This window comes from Saimiri boliviensis, chromosome 10 (genome assembly GCF_048565385.1).
Source record: "Saimiri boliviensis isolate mSaiBol1 chromosome 10, mSaiBol1.pri, whole genome shotgun sequence".
Taxonomy (NCBI): domain Eukaryota; kingdom Metazoa; phylum Chordata; class Mammalia; order Primates; family Cebidae; genus Saimiri; species Saimiri boliviensis.
Genome location: NC_133458.1, coordinates 87000969 through 87018837, shown reverse-complemented (window position 1 = coordinate 87018837; position 17869 = coordinate 87000969). Strand labels below are relative to the sequence as shown.

Below are 17869 nucleotides of genomic sequence, written 5' to 3'. Positions count from 1 at the left end.
ATATTCAATATTTTTGTGGTATGATGTCTTTTATACCTGCTTTACTTTGACAAATAAAATTTATGTAGTGCCAACTGTGCCATTCTTTGTGGTAATGAGAAAGTTAGGGATGAGTAGGAAAATGAGAAATTTAGAGAACATGAGAAATCCGATGATTACATAAATTGCTATCTACAGTTACATAGTTAGATATACTATTGGTATTTTTTTCTATAAATAGTCTTCCAGAAATTAAGATGATTGTCTCAAATAACAAGTTTATAACTAGATACCTAACAGAAAGATGACGTAAAAGTTCACTGGTAGTCTCTCCTCATACATCGGTGCCTTTTGGCATAAGCCAAAGATTAGTATGTAACTGAGCCCAATTAGTATCCTAACATTTAAGTTCAAATTACTCCATAGTTTTTGTTTCCTGCTGAACCCTCCAATATTAGCTGTATTTTATTTAAGGGAAAATCTGGTTAAACTATCTTGGTAAACATTTCTGTATTGTGATAACTATGTGAACTTGGTAAAAGAGCTAAATTAACTAGTTTCACTTATAATGTAAGCTCTAAGTAACAAATAACGCTTTATTTCTCTATCGTCTATAATTGTGACAGAAACAAATCAAATTTTCATGAGTTGGCTTTACATGTGGTATGAAACCAACTTATGAAGAAGCTTAAAAAGTATTAACACGTGGGTCTGCATAAGAAAAGTTTTCTCACAGCAATTCTTAAGAATATAATTTTAAAGTAATTGAAAAAAGCTGCAAAAATCCAAATTCTGCCAGATAAGTTCTTATTCCTTGTTCCTAAGAAAAAGCATAATCTTAAAATATATTTATGGCAGTTTGCATAATGCTAGTGAATACAGAGAACAAGTTAGAGGCAAGGTAAATCTAGCTGTATTGGAAATTTTTTTAAATGGTAGTAACTACTTTCCAAGTATTTTTGCTTTGACAAAAGGTAGTCACATCTTGCCAATCATTCACCCTTCTTAGTTTTTAGAAACATTTGTATTTTAAGGAAAATGTAATCCATGTTTTTAACCAGCTTTTCCTTAACTCACATAAAATCAATGTTTAAATGACACTCTAAGATGTAAGCAGCTTTTGAAGACTTCTTAATCTCTTCCCCTCTCCAAAAACAGGAAGTCACTTTGACCAAATGTATACATTCAAATCTAGAAAGTTGTAGTTTGGTCAGAAGCTTATTATGAAGATAAGTTGATTTTTCAAGCTTACAAAAACAGATTTTTTTGAATCCTAGAGAGATACCTCTTTTAAAAGAAAATTCCAAGTACCTCAAGGCAGATTTTTAAAAATTACAAATCTGTAACAGATGTTTAAATGAACCACTGTTGACAGGAGACCTGTGGGCTAATGGCCATTGCCTAAGCTCCTTCCACTTTCCTTCACGAAACGGCCCATCTTCAAAAAAGTATTTTATCTCTTATGTCTTTTACTTCACTAGCAGGAGACACACTCCCTCTTCAGCCAACTCTCAAGTTCTGGTGATTTCACTGCTCCTGAACTCCAACTCCCTCTCTGTCTAACCCATTACACATTGTTTCTGTTAACTCTGAAAATAATTAATAGAGATAACAAGCATGTCAGGGGTAAAAGGGAGAAGGAAAGCAATATGCCAAGACAGCTGTTAAGTAATTAAAGCTGTGGGAAGTAACTTACAAATGTCAGAAGGAAAAAAGAGGTAAGAAAGATTCTTGGGGAACAATTTTGGGTACAGATAACTGTGTACGGATGTAAGGTAGAATTTTAATAATGTGCATATCTAGACGGATTAAAAACGCATTTAAGTGTCTCTTTATACAAGTGAGATTCAAAATATAAATTTTTAGAATAGAATATAGAATTTTAATATGGAATATTGTAATCAGATATAAAAACCAAACAGCTTAAATAACAATCTCAATTATCTGCATGATTTTTTAGAGGAAAGAGGCAAACAGCATAGAAGTAATCAAATAGAGATTTATTTAGAGATGACCCTTTGAATGACGTGTCAGCCAACATCTGTCCCAATAGTTAATCTTTTATCTACATAGTCGTACCGTGATAACTGCACTGACCAGGGTTTCTCACGAGTGGTGCTATTGACAGTTCGGGCTGGATATATTTTTTATTTGACAAAGGGGCTGTCCTGTGCATTGAGGGCTGTTTAACAGGATCCTGGTCTCTACCCAGTAGTTGCCAGTAGCACCCTCTTTCCCTAGTTATGACAGCTAAAATGTCTTGGGACATGAAAATGTCCTCTGAAGGGTAAAATCGCTGCAGCTGAGAACCGCACCACCAGCAGGGGCTCTGGAGACAGATGACCTGGGCGTCAACTGCTGGCTCTGCAATGACTAGCTATGTGACACTGGGCAACTGTCTGAACCTTTCTGGAATCCAGTTTAGGTATAAAGCAGGTATAAAAGCTACTATCTACCATTCAGATGGTGAAAATTAAACAGGTTAACTTGTGTAAAGGCTTTCACTTATCATTCTGTAATTATTAAGACGAATGATGAGTAGCGGTTCATGTCGCAAAGCTTAGTGTCTATGATGGGTACTGCTGTGTAGGGGTGTGTGACTCCAGACAAGATTCTGATCCCTTCAGCACCTCTTTTCCTCCTCATTTATAAAATAGAAGCAAAGCAATGTCTACATTTCACTGGAGTGCTGATTGGTGTTAAATGAACATGAAGAGACAAACACCATAGGTCCGTCCACTCAAGAAAGACAGTTTTCACCAAAAGACTGCTTCATAACAGACATTTGGAGGCCGTTCCTAAAGGCAAGATATGCTCTTGGATGTGCTTTCCTTGACCTGTGTCACTTGCTCGTCTCTCTTACCTGGCCCTGGAAATGTTTGAGTTTGTGGCCCCTGCCAAAGTTGACATCAGTTGTAATCACGATACTTTATTTACTGAAGAAGGGCATGCATTGATTTTTTGTAAGTTTTTCAATAATAATGGCAACAAAAAGCTTTCTGCTTCAGTATGACTTACCTAAAACATCTAATTTAATGAGAATATTCCATTCCATTTACACTTTTATCAAATTTGAATTTTATTGTGTCACTTTTGCAATACCATTTAAAAGGTATTACGCAAGCAGAGCCGGGGCCACTTTGAGTCTGGCACAGGTGATTTCTACATGCAATTTTGCTTTCAATTAAGACAATTCCAACTAAATATTGTTTGCAGAGATCCTTTCCAGGCCACCTTTTTTGAGAATATGAGAAACATTCAAATTAGTTTTCCTGTAAAATTATTATTGAAATGTTCTCAAGGAGTTTACAATTTGAAGCAGATCATTCAACAAGCCGAACTCAGGCACTTTATAGTTTTTAAATGCCCCAAAAGATATAAGAATAGTTTTTAAAAGCTGCACATGTGCTTAAAACTTTCTAGCTGTATTCCATACCTGGCACAAAATAAGTGTAAAATGAATTTGCATTTTTATTAGTATGTGCCTAAGACAAAGAAGCTGAGAAGCAGAAAAAGAGAGAGATTTAACATATTCTGAAGCTGAAAAGGTCATGTCTCTGTCAGGGAACAGCAAAAAAAAAATTAACAGATCTCTTTACTAAAAGATCACAATTATCTCCTTGCATGGAATTCTGTCTGATCTCAGCATTAGTTATAAATGTCTTCCAGGCTTTGAATATGTCAGAAATGTCCCTTTTAGAAAAAAGGAATAAATGTAATAGCTTTTTGAACATTTGTTAACTTGGGCAGCAAAGTTACAGATTATATTAGTAAACTAGCTTCTTAAGCTCTCTTTATTCATCTGTAGCCCTGGAAAAATTAAGTGTAATTCCGAATAGTTAAGATTCACAGCAAAAAGAAACCTTCCTCAATGGCATACTTAAAAGTCAAGTACATGTTAAAGTTGCATGAGGAGAGGCACGGTGTTGACTGTTTTTGCCCATGAGAAAGCAAAACTGCTGAGTAATGCGCAGTGTGCCTTCTGCATTCTGCTTAGACACTACACGATGCTGAGCTATTCGCAGCTAGTCTACCCAAATGAGCCTGCAGGGAAAGGAATGAACTACGAAGCCAGCAGTTAGGGGATTCTGAGAAGTTACATGGTAGAAGGGATAAAAAAAATCACTGGCCACAATGTGATGAGGCATATATAAAAGGCTGCATAGAAAAACACCAAGCCTAAACTAGTAAATACTAGTGACTATATGGTATGCACTAGTACATAAAATAGGAATGTGGTAGGATCTTGCCCATTTGATTCTCTCTATTTAAAACTGTGAGTCCCATCAACATCTGAAAATCCCATTGATAAGGTTCATTGGATGACCTCCACGTAGTTGTTCCTTGGTCTCCTTTCATTGTTACTGAAGGTCCTGATGCTATTCTGGGAGGGCTCCTTTCATTGTTACTGAAGATCCTGATGCTATTCTGGGAGGGCTCTGACTCACGGTGGAAATAGCCCTGGGGAAGCTGGGTTGGGGAGACAGGGTGAAATTCCAGACCCTCAGTATTAATAGCCTATCTTCTATGCCATTAATAATTTTTGTATTAACATCTGCCATTTTAAATAGAATGTCACACCTCAAATTGTCATTATTACTGGGCAAATTATGAAACTATACTACTGCTAAAGTTTTTTTTTATTCTGGCACTTGATCTTGAAGAAAAATCAGTGGAAAATGGAATTTATTCAATAGTGTAACATCATTTGCCAGAAACCATAGACAAATATCGCAATATGTAAATATAAAGTATTTTATATATTGTTTTATAACTTATGTAAGTCAAATCATCTGGGTTATACTTTCATAAGTAAGACTGCAACCAGAAAGAGAAGGAAAGACAACAGGTACATTATTATTTGTTTCTTCTATGTTTCAGTCAATAGACTGTGGCAAAGTAAAGAACGCAGATTTTAATATAAGATTGAGATGGATTTGGACCAGCTCTGCAATTTATTAATGTTTTAGCTGTTTATCCTCAGGCAACGTACTTAGCGTTTCTGACCCTCAGTCCTTCTGTTTGTAAAAGGAGACTAATTATGATTACATTATAGAGTTTCTGTAAGAATTAATTTGTAACTATGCAAAGCGATTGCTACAGTGCTTTCAGTTGAATATATATTCAATAAAATGGCAGTTATTTGTCTAGGGTTCACACTGACCTGCAGGAAATAGCTACTCGTACAAGCAAGAGAACTCTGTCCCACATAATTTAGACATATAAAGGGTTTTTTAAAAAATCAATTATTTCCTTTTATAAATAAAAAACTCAGGAATCTTAGTTCAGAGCCTTAAACCAAGAAGCTCAGATACCATTCAACACTACTGGTGTCGGCTGCTGGAGAGAAAGCCAGGAAGCAAAGTGTTTGATTACTTGTCTTATAGAAAATTTAAAATTCCTCCATAATGGCCAAATAGGAGAGGATAGAGGTCATTTTAAAATGCTCAAATAAATATGCCTAGAGTCAAGGTCAAGGTAGCTTTAGATATAGAAGGTTCCAAAGCAGCAGTATCTCTAGAATATATAAATTTCTGGCCAAGGGATTGATCAAAATGCTTCAGCTTATTTGGCCTAATATGTAGGAAGTGACTGTACAAATGAAGGGAATGAGAATTTTTAGGAAGATAATCCCTTAAAACAAAGACCTGGGGTAAATAAAATAAAAGTATCCTTCTAAGGTGTTAACAAACACATTATTTCTTAGATTACTCAATATACAGCAGCAGTGACATGTGGGAGGGTCATTCCTTGACATACTGAAAACAATGACCAAGAAGGTAAAAAAAAGTTTTTGATGTAATCATCCAATTTCCTGATGTCATAAGAATGCCAAGCCCTATCTAAAATTCCACTGGAATTTTAACTTATTTCCATAAGGTTCTATAACGTGGTATCTGCCTAAAAGTATGACAGCATTTCTTTGCCTAGGAAATCCTCCCTAGATGAGCAATAGTATCGTTTCAAATACAATTATAGAGAAATGACTTCAGTGACTTGGCAAAACTTCAAAATAATAATACGATTTAAGACTAATGTCATTGTTACTTCTTCTTTAAAAAATAAAAATCTTCTCTTTGTCTTACCATACAATAATTCTTCCTGTACCCTCTTCTATTTCCCAATAAATAAATTAGAACTCTACCACTGATCAAAAGAGGTTAAATAGAAGGAAGGATAGACAAGAAATGACTAAGTAGAAGTAGGTGGGTCTGTCAAAGTGAAATAAGGCTGAATAGAAGACAATTAGTAAATGGAAAGATACTACTGGAATAACTCCAATTCTTCAATTTTTGAATTCAATCTCTAGTTACCTTTTAAAATCTTTATATTTTGATACTACTTGCAAGAAACTAAGATAACCAAGAGTTGAACTCGTTTCGTATGGTAATACAATTGCCCCTCTAGACTTTGAACAAATCTGGTAGGGTGTTACAGATGAACTGGTGATCTATTTAAAATTTACCCATGGGAACCACACAAATTTCAGCATAATTTTTATCCTTCTGATACTATGATTCTCAAACTGTGTGTGAGGTTTCTTGGTGCACTGCAGCACACTCCCAAGGGTGGCAGGAAGTAATTTAAATCTTCAAGAGAAACACAGTGACATTCAGCATATATCAGGTACCAATGAACAACCTGATTGAAGGGAGTTCATAGTTTTCAGACTACATTTGGTCCTATTCCTTTAAATGACATTAATTTTTGCCAAGCTGGTCAACCTGAAAATCAACATGGAAGAAGAAATGAGGGTAATAATGTCCAATCTGACTAAAGGATTCGAAAATTTCTCTTAATAAGTTACTTACTAAAACTGAAACATGTCTCTCTATACTTGATACATTTGTATTATTTTTAAGGAGCCACTAAGTTGCTAAGACATAAATAGTTGAGTTATTTTGACTTAACCACTCAAAAAACAGAACTATTAGGTATTTCTTTTGGCCAATGGGTGCCATGGAAAAAAATCACTGAGACACTAGGGACTTATGAACTGAGAAAGTTTAAGAGCACTGTTAACATTTGCAAGAATATATAAATGTCAACATCAAAAGTAAATGATGTTTTGGGCTGTTGATTCTTCACAACTAGAATTCGCTAATGCCAGGGGAGATGTGGTTCTAGGTGATTATGTTAAATACATGATTCAGGGCTTGTACTAACCCTCAGGAAGCAAGCCAGATATTCACTGATTTAAAAAGAGTCCTTAAATAGCTAAGCTGCAGAGAGAAGTAAGGTACAAAGCAGAGAAAGCCTGCCTTGTTTTACTCTCTTCTCTCTTGTCTTTTTTCCCTGGTTTCTTTTTAGTTTCTGCCTATTGCACTGTGAAGTTTTCTCCTTAAAATGTCTGTCGGTACCAACCCTGTAGAATTGGTCTATTTCTATAAAGCAAAGGTACGCTTTTCCCCCGTCCTTGAATTACGTAAAAAGTAAAATCTTGTATCATTTTTATTTTCAAAAAGTACACAGTGCTTTGTCATTCATCAAAGAGTCAGCTACTAAAAACTGTATTTTAGTGATATATTTTATTGATCAGTATTTATAGATTGCCCTGCTCCATAAACTCTCTCTCTCATGGCTTATCCTTGTTCTGTATCTTTATTTTTTAGTTAATTTCCTGGTACAAAAATAGTTGAGTTGCCAATTAAAAATTGTCCTTTAACCAAAAGAGCCATATCTACTAGAGCTACAGCTACATTACCATGGTTGTCGATTTGACGTAGACGTTGTTTTTCAGATGGCAGTTTCCGTCATTGGGCACCACTATGCCTGCCAATTTGCTATCAAGAGCAAGATGAGATGTCTGATCTGTCATCACCAGCAGCAATCTTTTAGCTTCTTTTCGCCATCCAATATGACTCTTAAAAATAAACATGTAATTAGACTTTGTACAATAACATAGATCTGTACTGTGGTTTTTACTTCAAGTAAACATTATGTTTGAGTGGAGGAACATTAAGTCAGGCTAGAACCATGTGCGTGGATATAATGCTGCTGCATAAATAGATTTAACTTTTATTTGTATATCCTCTGTTTTCCGACGGTCATGTGACCACACTAGTTGCTCGTTAGAGATTTCTGGTGTTCCAGTGGAGGAAGAATCAGATAGATTAAAAAGTAGGGGAACAAGCTGAAGTGAGGAGGACAACTGTCTACTTCTAGTTCTTTGGAGTGTGGTGCATGAGAAAAGCAATGCTTTTGGAAAGAATTTTCATGTGCATAATCTATTCTTTCCCTTTTATCTTTTCCTATTTAAATACTTCCCCAAATCTAGCCCCTCTGTCCCAAATACACACCAAAATGAATCAGTGAGGAGTAAGAGATCGTAAGATATGTATTGTTCTACACTATGTTTTTACTTCACAAATCAAAAAGAAAATAAAAATTCTAAATTTTTTGAAAGTTTTGTATCTTAGCAAACACTCAGCAGTGTGAAAACGTCTTACTTCACAGACAGCTGCCTGAAGCATGGCATCAAAACTTCCTTCTGGTGTATCTATGTTTCCAGAGATCTTCTGTCTGTGAACTGCTTTCTCAAAGTCAGTGATGTTCTCTGTCAAAGACAGCACATGAATGTATCCATGTGGAGGCATACAGTCTAAGTTGTAGTCACTATATAGGAAAAGAAGAAGAGTAAAATTTTGTAAAATTTTGCTCTTTTTTCTTAAGCATTCTAGAATACTAAACAGTAAAATTGCACAGTTGTGTGAAAAGGGAGTACTTCTTTTGTGCCAGGGAAATATTATAAGACAAAAATCTGTGCTTATAAAATTAGAGAGAAGTTTGATATTGGTAACAATTTCTGCACAAGTAGGAAATAAGACTATAAGCATTTGGTATTCAAAATAGGATGATGATTAAATGTGTTTTTAAATATAGAACAATTAAGGGCTTTCAATATTTAATCTGCACTCTGAATTTTTAAGGTGAATATAAGAATGTGCAGTGATTTCTTATCACTCAACAACTGAGAAACCTTTTTGGAAAAGGTTTTTGGGAAATTTAGTTGAAATATCATATTACTATTTGGTTTTTAATACTGCAATAATTTTTTAAATGATGCTTGGTGGAATTATTGATGAACAATCAAAATTCATGAAAGTTGTTTTGAGAATCCATGATATCCAGAAAGCAAGAATGATTCCTCTGGCACATTCACCTCAAGAAGGCTTATGAAACTCCATTAGCGGATGTGTCAGTCCTGTTCTGGTACAACAGATGACAGAGTAGTTTTGGTAAATTGGAATACATATTGTAAGGTAATCTAAGCAATTTGTAGGCACAAGAAAGATAAAGTCTTTTATGAAAAAAGATCCATACAGATTTGCTTTTCTGGAAATTCTACAGGCTATTGGCAATATTGTGTGAGACTGTATTTTTAAGGTTAATTCTTCTTTCATAGTGGGATGTGTGTTATTTAGAATCAGAATTCTAAAACAGTAAGAAAAAAGGCTCTTTCTAAGCAGTCAAATTCTCATCTTTTGACCTACTTTCTTTGTGACAGCTGAGCTTGCTTTGTAGTCACATTATAGGCGACATCATTATCCACAGTCACAACACAGTGATGGAGCGACAGATGAAACACGGGCACAAACTCTTTAAAGTGTATCAAACCATAATTCAATAATTTTGGAGCAATCAAAAAATAAAAATACAGAATATCCAAAGAGGTATTTATATACATTGTAGACTAATTATTGAAGGTTTATTTAAAGTTACTAACATTAGGTAGGATTTTTTTCTTTTGATGATAAAAATTGACTAAATACTTGAAGAAAAAGAAAATAAAAAGCCTAATCTACAGGTCATCTCAGATGTTTTCAGATATGAACAAACCTCCCCACATCACCAAATATTCTTATTCATATTTTATACAAAAATTTGGTTATGTTTTTACACTAAAAACAAAGTGAGATTTTATGAGCAAAAAATTAATTAAGTATATCCACATCAAACCCTAGATACCTGCATTGATTATGAATCCTTTCAGGGTGGATGCTAATGTATGGTGAAACTGTTTTATCAACGTACGAGCCAAATCCAAGACGAAAGTCGGTGGTGAAAAATTGCATTTTTCTAGATAAATCTTTTCCAACATAATTTAATTTTTCTATATTATTATGCATTGATGCTGAGACATCAACCAGATAATAAAGATCCACAGGATATTTCTTCAGAGGATGAATTTTCAGCATAAAATTAGCTTCAGCTCCTAGTTCAACAGAAGAAAAACATCATGTAGTCTTCATTTTAAACATTTCAGGATAAGATCTCAATAAATTAGTCACATTCTAGCACCTAACGCAATCATCACAAATTGGTACATAAATTTTGGAATATTCTTGTATAATTATGACAAGTATAGTATAACTATTATTCTAGCATAATTATAAGGCAATTTGAAAACTATACCAATTTATTAGTCTTCAAATCCTACAGTGCATTTCCCACAGTTCTATAGTCTGAATAGGGATGGAAACAAATGGGCCAGCTCCATATAAATGTAACAGGGTATCGTATCATTATACGAACCTCCCGTGCCTTAGTAGTTAGAAAAACACAGTGCAAACCAGCCAGCAGCATTTTATCTCAAGACAGTGAGGGTGCGGTACTTATAGAATGAGTTGAGGAAAACTGGGAACATCTCTTTTGAAAAAAGATCTCTTATTGAATAAAGGCATAAATTCATTCTTTTGGGTTAAAGTGTATTTACGTAGGAGATGAGAAAACTCTGGTACTGCACAGTACAACAAGCTATTCAAAATAATTACTATCTCGTCACTGGTTAGTTGATAAGATTCCGCTCATCAGTTGGCTGATAGACGCAATGAGACAGTGGGCGAAAGAACTATACCCTGCAGTACCATGTGGAGGAGCTGGGGAAGGGAGGGGTCAGCATTTGTCCAACGCACAGTGGGTGTTCAATGACCACACACTGGAGAGGGGTCCCATGGGCAAGGCACCCACCCTGGGCAAAACAACTGGATGAGGAGAGGGGGCTGCCACAAGGACAAACGTCAGCAGTCTCCACTGGGAACTACAGTTTTATTTAGTTCTCTGTTATATGACTATTTGCTAAAGGACCTGGGTTATCCCCCTAACCTTCTATAGAGTTGGTACCTCTACTTTTCATGTAAAGTACATGGTGAAAAGGCAACTATTTAAATACAGGCAATTTACAATTTATGACTTTTACTTTTTTAAACAAACAAATGCTTTGTGAGTCATTATTTTTTCATAAGAATATTCTGAATGGAAAACATTTTTAAAGTAAACATTGATTTGTATACGTAAGTTACTTACTTAAACAATCTTCTAATTTATCAAATCAAATTTTTGGTGTTAGTATAAAATAGCAATATTTTCTTTTCAATTATTTCACAAATCAGATGTTTTTCTGCCAAATTACTTACTGTATTCAAAATAATAAGGTTTTGCTGATATATAATAATAATTATGGGAGAAAGGAACTACTCATTCTGAATTTGCTTTTATGTCCAGGCAGCCCTTTTAGTGTAATGCTCCTAGGTTTTGGCCTATTTGAGAGGAGAAATTGGGCACGCGTGGCCCAGCCCAGTCCATTCTCTCGTCCCTTGCCTTCTGAAGCTAGGCTGCTTCCAGAGACCATATCCTACATTCGGCTCTGCTCCTGGTCTTCTGTTGACAGAAAGACCCATTCCCTGTGGCAGTGTTCTGCAATTTGAGTGGAGAAATTAAATTGAGGGGAATGTTAGACACTAGTGCCCTGGGCCAGATCCATGAGAAGCAGAAATTCAGCACTACTGGGGAGAGTGGTTCTCATGCAGGGACTTGAACCTTCATGTATGGATCAGCATTTTTTGTTTTTTGTTTTTCACTCAGACCCAAAGTGTCAACTCTCTCTGGAACTGCTGTTGAGGAAAAGTACTGCCATCTTTTTAGATTAAAAAAAAAATTGTTTTTCTAAACTTGCCACATGGTATCATGGTATTTTTATTTGGCGAATCATTGCAGTTCACGGTGGCTCTGTCTAAAAATGAATGGCTGTTTTCAGAGGTATTGCTAGATGTACTAGATAGTCAGCATACTGTGCCAGGGACCCAGCAAAGGTATGGGTTGGTCACCTCAGCAAACAAGCAGAGCCTGCATAGCATCAGCAAAGGCACAGTCCTTGGAGGTAAGCTATCCAGGGCACTCCAACCAAATGCTAGCCACACAAGGCCCTCAGCTGAAACCAGATGCTCATAGCCTAGCAAGCAAATTCCGGTCTCACTGGCCTCAGCAAAGAAGAAGGCTGTGAGAGAGGACTGCCAAAGGGTCAGGGTTTGAGAGTGTGAGCTGCTGTGGCTTGATTTTGGATTCTATAGATTCTGACCTTAGCACATATACCACAGTCAGCTGAGGCCTCGGCAGAGAAGTTTCCAATGAAGAGGAAAAGAGAGTATTTCCATACACAGGCCTTTTAGTAATCGCTGGCAAGAACAATAATCAATACTTTTACACTGCAAGACCCTTGAGCTTTCTATGAGGGTCTAGCTTTAGGTAGTCAATTCAAGGTAAATAGACCTAGCTGGGCTGACCCCAAATCTTGCTCTGCTAGATAAGGAGGAGACTGAAGGGGTCAAGCTTGGATTACCATGTCATGAGTTTGAGATGTTCCTGATAAGATGCTCTCAAGTTGGCTTTGGATTGTATAATTATAAATAAAGGAGAAAAGTTTTGGGGGCAGGTGTCCTAGGCATCAGTCTTCCACAGTAAGAGGACCTAGAAATACCTTTTGGTCACACTGCGGATATTATGCCCCTAGTTAACTTCCCCACTTAACCTTTGTACATGATCTCATCATACAGCCGCTTGTAAACTATTTTGGACAAGATGCCTGGGCATAATTTTGGAGGAGAAATAGAATAGGGTACAAAACATGTGCTTAGAGTGACCTTGGAAATTATTTAATTAATGAAGTGCTATGACCCATTTCAGGGTTTCCAGGAAATTTCCACTTCCCATCAATGGTTTCAGAATTATTACCAAAGGAATTCTAGTTGGCACGGGGACGTGGCTATATGAAAATGACAGCAGAAATGTCCTGATAGACCATGGATCCCTGCCCTGACAGAGACAGGAACCTCAGTTTCATCACATGCTAATGACGATATCCAGTGGTTTTAAACGAACAGCCTGGGAATGTTAGGGAGGGGAAGAAAGGGAAGAGGAATTATTTCTCCTCACTTTTCCTCCTTCCTCCCATGTAGGACGAGCCCCACATTCACTCCTTCTCAAGCATAATGTATGATTTTTCAAGGCTATTTTACCTAAAGGATTTTCTTAATTTTGCTCAAGCCATGTTGAATGTGTTTCTATTCATACTTTCAAATTACCTTGGCTATTCCAACTATCAGATATTATTAAACAGTTATGCGTAACTGGATTTGTCATACAAATATTAAACTTAACCAGGTGTGTGTGCTCCAAATACTTTTAGTTGTAAGTTACCATGGGTTAATATTTATATTGAATATTAATAGATGATATATCAGTGTTCTTGTTTTAATTTCACATTAAGTTAATTATAGCTGTTCTTGTCACTTTAGGGGTTTTGGGTGTTGAAGATAAAGAATAATGATTATTTCCATTTCTGGTATCTTTCTTGAAATGCCAGTCTCAGAAAGTAACCTAAGTAAATTTCTACAACAGCAAACGAAATTATGGTGATATTTTCGTTTTGTTTTTGGTTTTGTTTCTTAATGTACTTTGTTGCCATACTTCATTCTTTTCAATAGTTTTCTGTTTTAGGAGCAGAAGTAAATGTGAAGAATCTATTTGGGTGTGTGTTTATGTGAATGTCTTTAAAATATTGTCAATTCTTCTGAATGCAGAACTATCTCATTTTCCCTTTTTTCTGGAATTCGAATCAAATTCTCTCACCAATTTTAGGTCTTTTTTCCCTATATTAAACAATCAGTTCTTACCATTAAACATAGGTAAGACCAATTTTGAGGAAAACAGTTATAATTGACTATAATTTGGGGCTGACTAACATTTCCTTCTTTTTTTTTTCCTTTACGAATGTAGAATTTCTAAGATGAGGTAGAATCAGGTTACTTTCAACACTGTCGTTCAAACTTAGTACTGCTGACCCAGTACTGGGCTTGAGAGTTGAGAATCTGGTAGTTTAGTTTTCACTCACTTACCTATTATGCATCAAGTTAAACATTTCAAATGAACTCCTCTAGCATACCAGAATACTGGAATGTATTCCTATCCACCATAGCCCTTCTTGACTTTTTGCCTGGATTATTTCCGTAACCTCTGCGTTTGTCTACCTCTATCATCTCATCTTCCTGCCATCATTATCTATACCACAGAGGCTATCTTTTTAAAATTCAAAATTGCTTGTGTTCTTTGAGCAGCTCTCCACCAGACGGCCAATGCCTAATGGCTAAAAACATCAGATCAAAGTTCCTATGTAATACTGACTCTTGTCTACATCTTTAGTTCTAGCAAAACAAATCTGCTTTAATTCTTCTTTTATATACCCTACAAATGCATACTCCTGTGCCCTGCTGTGTTCCTTCCTCTGCCTGTGGTGGCTCAACCTCTTCTTCATGTAATTACCAGTTAAAGACACCACTCAGTAATCTGCTCCTCCCTACGGTGGGCTGAGGGCCCCGCCCCTGTGTTTCCATGGCAACTGGATCATACCACCATTTTAGTGTTTACCATATAATTATGAGATTCTAGACTGGGCGTCTTTATCTATTTTTTTTTTTTTTTTTTTTTTTTTTTTTTTTTTTTTGCAGCTAAGGGCTACTAAATATGATAATCTATGAACAATATTGACCATAGTATTGGGTATATAGTAAATACATATGTTAGTAATTATTACTTACTACTACTAGATTCTAAGCAACACTAGGGTAAGAACTGTTTCATCTCCGAAGCCTCTGTGGTTAGCAGCACATGCATAGTCACCCATAAATGTTTTATAACTCAACTATATTTGAAGCACATTTTGGTACATTTCAAAGGGTCCACATACCCACATAGTTACCACAGGAAGAAGCCAGTATCTAGAATTTATTTCCCACAGTGTAGGGAAAGCATCCACAGAGTTTCTCTAAGAGGAAAAGTATATCATCTGGCTCCCAAATGTTCCTGCCACCACTTATATTATCTCCAGGAAAGCTTTATCCTTGTCCTTTCGAGGTTCTAAGAACTCAGACCCTTATTTCCTTCCATTAACTTTAAAGGGAAGAAGTGAGTCTGTGACAGAAATAGAAAGAAGACATGGAGGAGAGTTAATGGCCTACTTAGAGCTATTGCCAGTGACTGGTTTGAATACAAAGAATAAAAAGTGGTTAAAATGAGTTTTTAAACTACTCAGAGAATGGTGTGAGCATCTCTGATGTACTGGGCACAACTAACATGACTGCATACTAGGAAAGTGTAAGTAAAAAAGTTCTGCATAAGATGAAATTTTAAAACCATGAGAAAATGTGGAAAACTGTAAGTGGAAGAATAATAAGTCTATTTCTATTCATTATACTTCAGCAGGGAAGGAGAAGTGCCCCCAAATGGGACCAGTTTATAATGGCAAGGTGCAGGACTCCAGTACAATTCCTAATTTCTGTGGGAAGTAAAGTGAGGAAGGAATGTGTGCTGGGGGTAAAGACAAAATGTGCGAGTTCTGTTTTGTTTTCTAAATTTTGAAATTAAGAAAGAGTAAGGCACATCTGGAAAATCTTACTAAATCTACACTAAATTAGAAGATTATTTTTTGCACATTATTAAAATGAGCCAAGTCTGAAACATTTTCTTAAGTTAGTGAAATACAGGTTAAACTCATCCTTATCATGTATGTTGTATTATTTCTGAATTAGAATTAGAGAATTCCCTTCTCTTGCCTACTTTCCTAAATATTTAAAATCTAGTTTTCCTTAGGGACCATCAATTAGGATCAGTAGTCTATTTCTGTTATTTTCCATACAACTCATAAGTGAAAATTAGAAAAAGGTATAATTTAAGAAGTGAAAAGAAAATGTCATTTTAAAATGTCATTTAAAACATTCAATTAAGACATAGTCCGACTAGCATTCTTTAAGAAACCTAGTCAGTATATGACGTAATAAATATATCCATGAAAAATTCTTAACAGATGCTACATTGAAAGTCATAATTTTTTTATCAGAGAAGAATAAAGTGATAAATCAAAGTTAATATTAAGAGGCCAATGCGTTTTCCTCTTAGGTATGCATTATATCAAGCCCTTGACTCTTATTTGTCTCATGGTGAAAAGGAATTTTACATCATAGAGTATATATATTTCTATGTGTCTGGGGTTGCCAAAATTTAGCTTTATATATTATGCCCCAGGGTGGATATGTCTTTGATGTCAAATATATTTTTAAGAACTTATTTTTGGTTTAATTTAATAAATATTTACTATATATGGGGATTATAAACTAGTTCTGCCACGTGGAGCTCACAGTTATGTTGGAAAGATGACTTACACTCATCAGACAATTATGCTAATTGGCACATAAGAAATTCAAAAGGTAATGGGAAATTTAATAAAATCAAGCTCCACAATGACTGACATAAAATTTTTTCTCTTTTTTCACTCTCCTTCTCCCCATGATCCCTTCCCCGCTGTTTTCACTTTCCATCTCCTGTTGATGTCTTCTGCTTCTCTGCTGTCTCCAAGCCCTATCTCTCTCCTGAGTTTTAGCCTCATATAGCTAAGTCTCTCTCAACTCAAGATGTCCCCGTTTAAATAAACATCACTTCATTCATAAGGAGCAGATCTCTCTACCACACTAAGTTGCTTGCCAGATCCTGGGAGTCACACATGGCCCATCAATCACCATCTCTTGGGGATTCCATCTCTCCATTCTCTCAAGTTTACCTAGTTTTTCTCCTATGTGATTACCACTATCATTGCTTGTCCACCGCACTGAAAACAATTTCCCAAACTTTGGAACTGTTCATCTATAGTCTCAGAAGGACTAAACCATCATTATATCTATTAAAAAAAAACAAGCTAAAGTCTTTGAAGTGTATAAATTATTTGTAACATATCAATAGAAAAATGCAACAATATTTTCAAATTTATGTAAAAAAGAGAAAGACATTTAAAAGAATATAGTTATATTTATTAGAGGCAAATTATAATAAGCTGCTAAAAATTAGCATTCAATTAGAAAAATAGATGTGTTTGCATGGAGACACGAATCACACGAACAAAAGAGATAAAGATGATTAATAGCTTAGAAAAATGTTCAAAGTTTCTAGTTCTATGAAAAAGGCAAAAGAAAAGAGCTTATCAACTAATTAAACAAATCAAAGATATTAAAAAGAATGAAAGCAGACGTGGTTGACTCATGAAAGGCTAAACTGAACATCAAATTTTCTTGTGAATAATATACTTTAAATACATTAAAAAGTAAATATATTGTCATACATTTGACCTAGTAGATCTACTGCCAGGAATGCATGCTAAAGAAATATACATGTATAAGCTTCAGTGAAGATGTGTTTTAAAAAACTACATTCAAATTTGATTGGGATTGTCTTACATTTATTCATTCGCTTGGACTTGTTATATTTATAGACTATATAGAGAACTGTCATTGTTATGATATTACATTCAGGAGCATAAAATTTTTCTCTATTTATTCATATTTTCTATTAGGTAGCACAATGGATCTTATACTTTTTAAAAAGTTTATTCCTAGGCAGTTTACATTCTAGTTTGCTTTTATGAACTAATTATAAAATTAACCATTGTCTTCATTATATTTAACATTATAAAGGAAATTTACTGATTTTTGAATATTTTTAAAAACAATCTGCCAGAGTAAAATTTTAAAAATTCAATAGTTAGTTTTACTTGGATTTTCCATAGCAT

At 35.2% G+C, this 17869-nt stretch overlaps 1 protein-coding gene and 1 non-coding gene across 5 annotated transcripts in view; both read right to left on the bottom strand.

Moving 5' to 3' along the window:
- Positions 1-17869, bottom strand: part of ITGB8 (integrin subunit beta 8) — an 83943-nt gene that overhangs the window by 25062 nt on the left and 41012 nt on the right. For all 4 annotated transcript variants that reach the window (XM_074379600.1, XM_003934731.4, XM_074379599.1 and 1 more), the window contains 3 exons: positions 9949-10195; positions 8430-8595; positions 7685-7843 (listed from right to left, as the gene is read on the bottom strand). In XM_074379600.1, the coding sequence (XP_074235701.1) occupies positions 7685-7843; positions 8430-8595; positions 9949-10195 (572 nt within the window). The remainder of the gene's footprint in view (positions 1-7684; positions 7844-8429; positions 8596-9948; positions 10196-17869) is intronic.
- LOC120365491 (small nucleolar RNA SNORD56) lies at positions 11837-11904 on the bottom strand. Its single transcript, XR_005580416.1, has one exon. It is a non-coding gene; the product is annotated as a small nucleolar RNA SNORD56 (small nucleolar RNA).